The sequence below is a fragment of the Pistacia vera genome, unplaced genomic scaffold (assembly GCF_008641045.1).
Source record: "Pistacia vera cultivar Batoury unplaced genomic scaffold, PisVer_v2 Contig8, whole genome shotgun sequence".
Classification (NCBI taxonomy): domain Eukaryota; kingdom Viridiplantae; phylum Streptophyta; class Magnoliopsida; order Sapindales; family Anacardiaceae; genus Pistacia; species Pistacia vera.
Genome location: NW_022196667.1, coordinates 36255 through 43493, shown reverse-complemented (window position 1 = coordinate 43493; position 7239 = coordinate 36255). Strand labels below are relative to the sequence as shown.

Sequence of the window (7239 nt, the reverse complement as noted above, 5' to 3'; positions counted from 1 at the left end):
TCATTTTGACAGTCAAATTTGTGACCAATGTTTGACTTTCAACTTGGTGCCATTATATATATATAGACAGAGAGACAGAGATATATTAAGACTAATAGATCTCTCGTATCAAACTTGAATTTTTTTCATCTCCTTTATCCAATTGGTATGTGAGGATTTAAACTTGAGATATTTAGCTCTGATACTATATGAAGTTGTCATCCCACTTAAAAGCTTAAGTTTATAGGTTAGGGTTCAACATATATCAAGACCAATAACTTAACCTAATTCTCCTTAATGATTTATTTAATTTTTAATTTTTAATTTCAAAAGTGTCAATGATTTGTTTAAAGAACAGGTTTAGCTGAAAAAAAAAATAAAAAATAAAAAACTTAACATAATTCTCCTTGATTAGAATAATAAAGACAAAAATAGTCAAAATGTGCTGGATTTAGTAGTCTAGCATTATCTAACACGTTTTAATTAGACTGTTAAACCATACAATTAAATGTTAGGCTATTGAGTTTTGTATAGTTTAGTATAGTCTTGTGTTATATATCATGAATAAGTTATTTGTTGTTTCATTAACAGTATAATTGGTAAGTTATTAGATTTTACAGTTAGATTTTTCTTTTAAATAAAACTTATACCTATTAAAAAATTGTGATTATTAAGTTAGCTATATATATCCAAATCATTTTATGTATAAATATATTGATTTCATCCCTTATACTGTATTTACATCTTTGACCCATCTTATGTTAAACTCTAACCACTAACCTCGATATAATTGCAATTTCCAAAATACATTTTTTTATTTGATCCCCTCATTAGTCAATATTTCACTTTGGCCCCTTAAATGTAGTTTCTTGGTTCTGTGATTCTGTCAATGAAAATTAGTCTATTAAATGATATTATTTAATTACTCTTATATATAAAAGATATTTTCACGTAATTTTCTATTTGATGTGACATTCTTCTCCATTTGATCACAGGATGTCTTTACCATGTACTCGAAATAAGAATTGCAATGTTCACACCCATCTAAATCACATGATCCTTTGTCACGTCCAATATTACCCCTCGCCGGTCTAAATATGCTTGGTGTGGAAGCACATATCGGATTGAAATAACAAATTTAGATATCTTATTTTTAAGATATTAATTAATTTTATGTCAAACAATATTTATTTATTAGAGAATAATATAGTTATGAAATTGTAACAGGTTTCATATCTTGAACTACAAAAATATGAACTCAACATGTACATATAAGCGCTTCCAAAAATTAAACAAATGAATTGAAATAGATGATGCAAAAATCACACAATACCTATTTTTATAAAGAGTTTAATTTTTTATTTTCTTTCATATTGGTAATATATTATTAGTTTCATATTTTCATACTGGTAATCAACTGGAAAAATAATTCATGTATATAACAGAAAAGCATGCATATATAATGTTTCACAACAAAACAGCCCTTAGTATTCCATTGAACAATTGGTTTTTTTTTTTTAACTAAATTGATCTGCATAATACATCAACCATACAAGTTTTCTCAATATATATAACATTAATATGAACTTGTATTATGTTATAAATCTTTTTTGGGTAAACCGGTAATTGCCTCTCCTGTGATTCGAAAACAAGACCTCTTAAATATAACTAACCATTCGACCATGAGAGAAGATGTTATGTAATAAATTTTTTTCTACATACGATGTTAGTGAACAATTTTCAAACATCATCAAATACTTCATAATAAGAATTCGGTCAAACTTTCTTCTATTAAAAACAAGATTTTTTTTTTCTTTTATAGTTTATCGATATTATCTAACTAGAGTCTGTATATTATATCCGCACCTGAGAATTTTAATATTTTAGTGTCTTGGTTAGTTCTTTGATAAAACCCTACAATGAATTAATGATTTTGAATACAAGTCATTAATATCAAAATTTATACAACAAATCCCTATTTAGACCACAGCAGATTATTGACATTAGAATAAAGCATATTTAACAAATGCCACTATCTTTCCTTTGTATTCCACCACCACCATAGTGACAATGTTACAGGCCCAGTGGTTGACCAATACTAAATCTTGCCGAAGAAAATTATGACAAATTAAATTGTTGTATTGTGGTCTTTGCTACTTAATTCCTTCATTGAAAAGTTTGAGGAAATAGTGAAAGGTTGTAAGAGACTAACAACAGTTCCTCTTTTTTACGGAGAAATACTAGCCTTATAAAGATGCATATAAAGAGGGACATATAAAGATAAATCATATCCTTAATCTTCTTTCTCTCTCTCTTTTTCCCTCCTTTCAAGAGTTAAATTTATCTTTGTATGCATTTTTGTAAGTGTAGCATTCATCTTTTCTATGTGTTGATACGACTTTTAAGTTTAAAAATGGTTTAAAGAAATCTTTCTTTCATTTTTTTTTTTCAGTTATTTCGTTTAGTTAATAAATTTAGAAAAACTTGTTATTTATATAGGCTTTGTTTTCCTTTTTAGGTTTTCTTAAATAATAATTCACCTCCTCTTGTAAGTATTATATTAGGATTTCGGTGTTTAATTTAATAGTTAGGGGCACTATGTATTTAATTAGATTACAAAAACCTTGATAGACCATTAATAGCAAGCGTAAATTGTTATTTCAAACGCTGGAGGAAGAAAATTTTATTCAAAGAAACCTGAGAGAAATGTATTGAAATACGTACCTTTTAACAATAGTAATTATATGGTTATTGGACCAATCGGACAATCAGAAGCTCTAGTTAAATTAAAATTATATAGGTTAATAAATTAAAAAGAATTTCTCATAAAATCCTTTATCTGTTTTGAGTGTGGTAGACTTATGTCAGTCTTTGCAAAGACTTACTCTTGCAACCCTCTAACTCCACCCAAAAAAAAAATACTAGGTGCCAGATAGTGGCTGACAATCTAGAAACCAATACTATTTAGTCCAACATTTCAATTGATTTTCAAAAAAAGCAATGAGTAAACGTTTAAGTGGGCATTATGACTAAATTACTGGTAGATCTCTGTTCTATTTTTCTTCTATAAAAGGGGAGATTTCACATCTGGCTTAATTGCACCTCAAAATTATATAACGAAGCAATACAATACCCCCAAAAAAAAAAAAAAAAAAAAATGTTTGATATGAGAATTTTTGTGCTTCTTGGTATTGTGCTATGCTGAGCCTCAGTAGCACATGCCGCTCAAGGAAATGCTGTTTTCTATAAACCTCCTTACATCCGTAAGTATATTTTATCCATATTTGTCTCAATTAAAATTTTAAAATTATTGTTTAATTTGTTACGTTACCATTCATTTGTCTTGAAATTCTCAAGTACATACATCTAGAGATGAGCCATTCCTAACAGTAGAAATGAACTGAAATTCTGAACTTGGAGTGCAGCTTCCGCTTGCTACGGCAACTGCAACGACGGAACGATGGTGACCGGAGTAAGCGATGCCCTATGGAACAATGGGAGAGCTTGTGGGAGAAGGTATAGAGTGCGATGCATCAGGGGCACCAATGAAGCTCCACATCCTTGCAGGTCTGGTAACGTTGTAGTTAAAGTGGTTGATCGCTGTCAAACAGAATGCAATGGGGTTCTTAATCTTTCTCAAGATGCTTTTGCTAAGATTGCTAATCCTGATGCCGGCAAGGTTATCGTTGACTACACCCCGTAAGCAAACTTATTAATTTATACTTTGTTAATTAATTAGATTTTACCATTAATTTCTCAACATTTTTTTTTAAACTTTTTATGTTGTTAATTAATTTGCAGGGTTTGAAGCTTTTACTCAGAGGAATAGGTCTTTCTAAGTGCAAAATTAGATGATATCATACTGTTGATGCTCGTTTTTGGCACCAACGAATTGTCACGTGCGTAACGTTGGTTGGCTGTTAAATATACGTGAAAATTGAATGTATAAAGCGAAATAAATGCAAAGGGAGCTTTTTAAGTGGTTCGGATGTTAAGGTAGCTAGTCCTACGTCCACTGATTTGTATTGATATTAGTGTGGGTCAGGTCGCAACTACGGACTGACTTACAAAAGAGTTGGAAAAAGTAAAATGTGTTTACAGGAGAGAGAGAGTTTTTCTCTATGTGAAAATGGCCGAATCCCCTTAATGAAGGGGTCTTCTTCATTTTATATCAAACTGAAGCGTGTAATCATCATTAAATCCATGGTTTGGTGCGATTGTCAGGATATAATCTGTTTTTATGTCCCATTGCTCTCTTCCCAAGCTGACTTCGCACGATTTATTGCAGGGAAATGGACGCGTGTAAGCTCCATATCATTTGGCAGGCCTGACGTGTGCGTGTTGCTCTGACGGGAGCAGGTCACCCTTCACGTGACTCTCCCACGTCAGTCCTTTAGTTTCCCAGGCCATAACAGTAGCCCCTTAGTTTTTAAGGTTTGAGGAACGAACCTTGGAAACTAAGTCGTATGGGAGGTTTTGGTCGCTCCGACCTGAATGGGATGAGCTCGGCACAGGTCTCTTGGCGAACACGATCTCGAGCAATTCCTCGCCTAAGCGACCTGACAATCTTCATTCTAGCAACCTGGATTTGATGGGCACTCCTTTCTGTGCCTTAGAAATTCAATGAACCTGGTTCTACGCTGTCAGGTGCTCTGCACGCGCTGAAGCGTTTGTCAGACACATTAAATGCATCGTGTGCTGACCCGACACCGTTTTGACAGCATTAGTTGCGTAGCGCATTCAAAACGACGACTATTATCACGGCATTTAATGCGACGTGGGGCGCATTTAATGCGGGGAGAGAGAGTGGGCTGTCGTTTCGGTTCCGAGGGGTGGTAACCGTCGATTCGCAATCCATATAAAAACTCGCATTTTTCAGATGAGGTCACCGAAATTTCTTTTGTTTCGAGTGACAGCCCTTTGCAAACCATTAACCATTCTTTTCCGATCGGCACTTCTCAGGCAACTGAAACGAGCTTCGGTCTCGGTTACTCATCGCAGAAGGTAAGATTCTCTTCTTCCTCTTTTTCTTTGCATTTGCTTGGTTGGGTGATGGCGTTGGGTCTCCCGGTGTTTCACCAGGGACGTGACGCCGTCATTGGATTCGAGCCGCGTACGGCGGCTCGAGTTACTGTTAGGGTTTAAGAATTTGTCCCCTGCCGCCACACGGGACAAGCACGAAGGCCTAAATGACCGTGTCTGTCGATGTTGCAGACTGGAATGGAACCGTCAACATCCAGACCCGAGGAAGAAGCCAGCTCGTCCTCGCGGGGAGCTCCCGAGGACGCAACTCTCGATGTCTACTCGGTTCTCACCTCCGAGGAATATACTAGAATAAAGAGGCAGTTCGACATCCGTGCGGAGGTGTTCCTCGACCACACTAGGCCGTCACGGCATCCGCCCGATGGCCTTGCCGCGATCTCTGAGGAGATCTTCAAGGGTGGAGGGAGGATTCCCTTCCATCCTTTCATCAGGTCGGTCCTGGATCATTTCGGGATCGCACCAATGCAGTTGACGCCAAACACGTATGTCATCGCTGTCGCGATGTACATCGCGTGCTGCGAGAATGGCTTGGGAGAGCCAACGGCGTTGGATCTCGGCGTCGCCTACTACCTTAAGAAGAGTAGGGACAAGGACTCGTACTATTTGTCTCGGCGACCTACCATTGCCGCGGGGATACACAGCTATCCCAGCAATGCGGGGGCCTATGAGACAAAGTTTTTCTTTTTCTTTTATAACGGCCACTGCCATTTTCAGGATCCAAGTAGGTTTTTTTTCGCTGAGTTCATTATCTGCTCGCTTGATCCATAATAACGACCTGTTTTCTTTTGCAGTTAATAGAACGACCGAGCAGAGGCTACTCGCCGACCCAGACAGGCTCGTATCCTTTGGAGTACTGGACGAGGAGAGACGGGACGCGAGGAAGCTTGTGACAACCGCGAACCTGCAGAAGTACGGTTTTTTCAGCGACAAGGCGTCGTTAGAACCCCTAGAAGGTAAGCTATACTGGTCCCTTTCTGGTCATGGAATAAATTTCCTTACTGACGAACTTAAATGCAGAGACCATGCCCCCAAAGGAGTCCGGGCAGTCCCGCCGAGCACCATTCGTCTTTCCTAGATCGAGGAGAGAGAGGGCGGCCGAAGCTGCTCGTTCAATCCCAGCATAGCCGGTGCGAACAGTCCCGGCTTCCCAGCCCCGTCCTGTGCAAGAAGCGACCAGGACGGAACAGGCCACTCAGGCGCCAATTGCTCACCCAAAGCGGAAGGCTCCAGCCCAGAGGTCGAAGAAGAGGAAGCAGATTCAGCCCGAAGAGTCAGAGACTGAATCTGAGGAACAGCCTCTGAGGTCGCGCCAGGAACCCAGGAGGTTGGGCAAAGAGCCCGTGGGCGAGGCAATCGCTGCTGGCAAGGCGAAGGACACGCCGGTTCTAGACTCATTGGGGAGTCTGCCCGAATACTTGCAGCCAATAGTCTATGGCCTGCTCGAGTGCGAGCTGTCGGAGTCGTACGACGAGTTTGCCGACACGGGCAACGACCTGATGACCACGTCGTTCCAGCATCTGAGCAAGGTAAACGAGTTGTACTTGAAATTTCATTCTGGTTTATTTCTAACTCATATCTTGCTCGCGATAAGGATGTCCATGGAAAAGACGTGGCTGGGGGCCGCCAAGGGGACAAGCGACCTGCAGGAAGAGGTCGCAAAGCTGAACAGAGCTTGGAGTCCGTTGAAGCGGAAAGAACTCAAGCGTTCGAAGCGGCGAACAGGTATCTGAGCCAAAAGGACGCTGCTTTACGAACAGTGGACTTCCAGAAGATGGAGCTCAATCGACGTGCGGAGGAAGTCAAGGAACTTCAAAGGACAATCGCCAGGCTCTCTAAGGAGGTCGGAGAAAAGGACCAGGAGCTCCAGGCGACCTTCTCACGGGCTCAGCAAGCTGAGCAAGACAGGCAAGCTCTCGAGGCCGAGCTCCAGGAGAGTCAGGACAAAATCGCTTCCCTGACTGAAGAAATGCAGAATCAGTCAGAGGAGCTGGAAGAAAAGGCCGCGGACTGGGCAATCGGGTCTATTTACTCCCTGCGAGCAAAGAACCCGGATCTGGACATGTCCGACCTCCCGGAGGGTTGGTAAGCGACTTTGCGGATCATGGCCAAAGAGGACGATCAGGAAGCCGCGGGCGCCCAACGACCCGACCAGGCAGGGGGTTCTGGTTCAAAGGATCCCCCTGACTAGCCTTAAGCGTAATGAGTTGTCCTCATTGT

The 7239-nt window shown here is 39.8% G+C and overlaps 1 protein-coding gene and 1 pseudogene across 1 annotated transcript; both read left to right on the top strand.

Moving 5' to 3' along the window:
* Positions 1–3145: 3145 nt before the first annotated feature.
* Positions 3146–5848, top strand: LOC116117122 (annotated as a pseudogene).
* Positions 5848–7239, top strand: LOC116117120. The gene is made up of 3 exons (XM_031403143.1): positions 5848–5975; positions 6040–6548; positions 6614–7239. The coding sequence occupies exons 2-3, from the start codon at positions 6519–6521 to the stop codon at positions 7106–7108; spliced, it is 525 nt and encodes a 174-aa protein (XP_031259003.1). The 5' UTR covers positions 5848–5975; positions 6040–6518; the 3' UTR covers positions 7109–7239.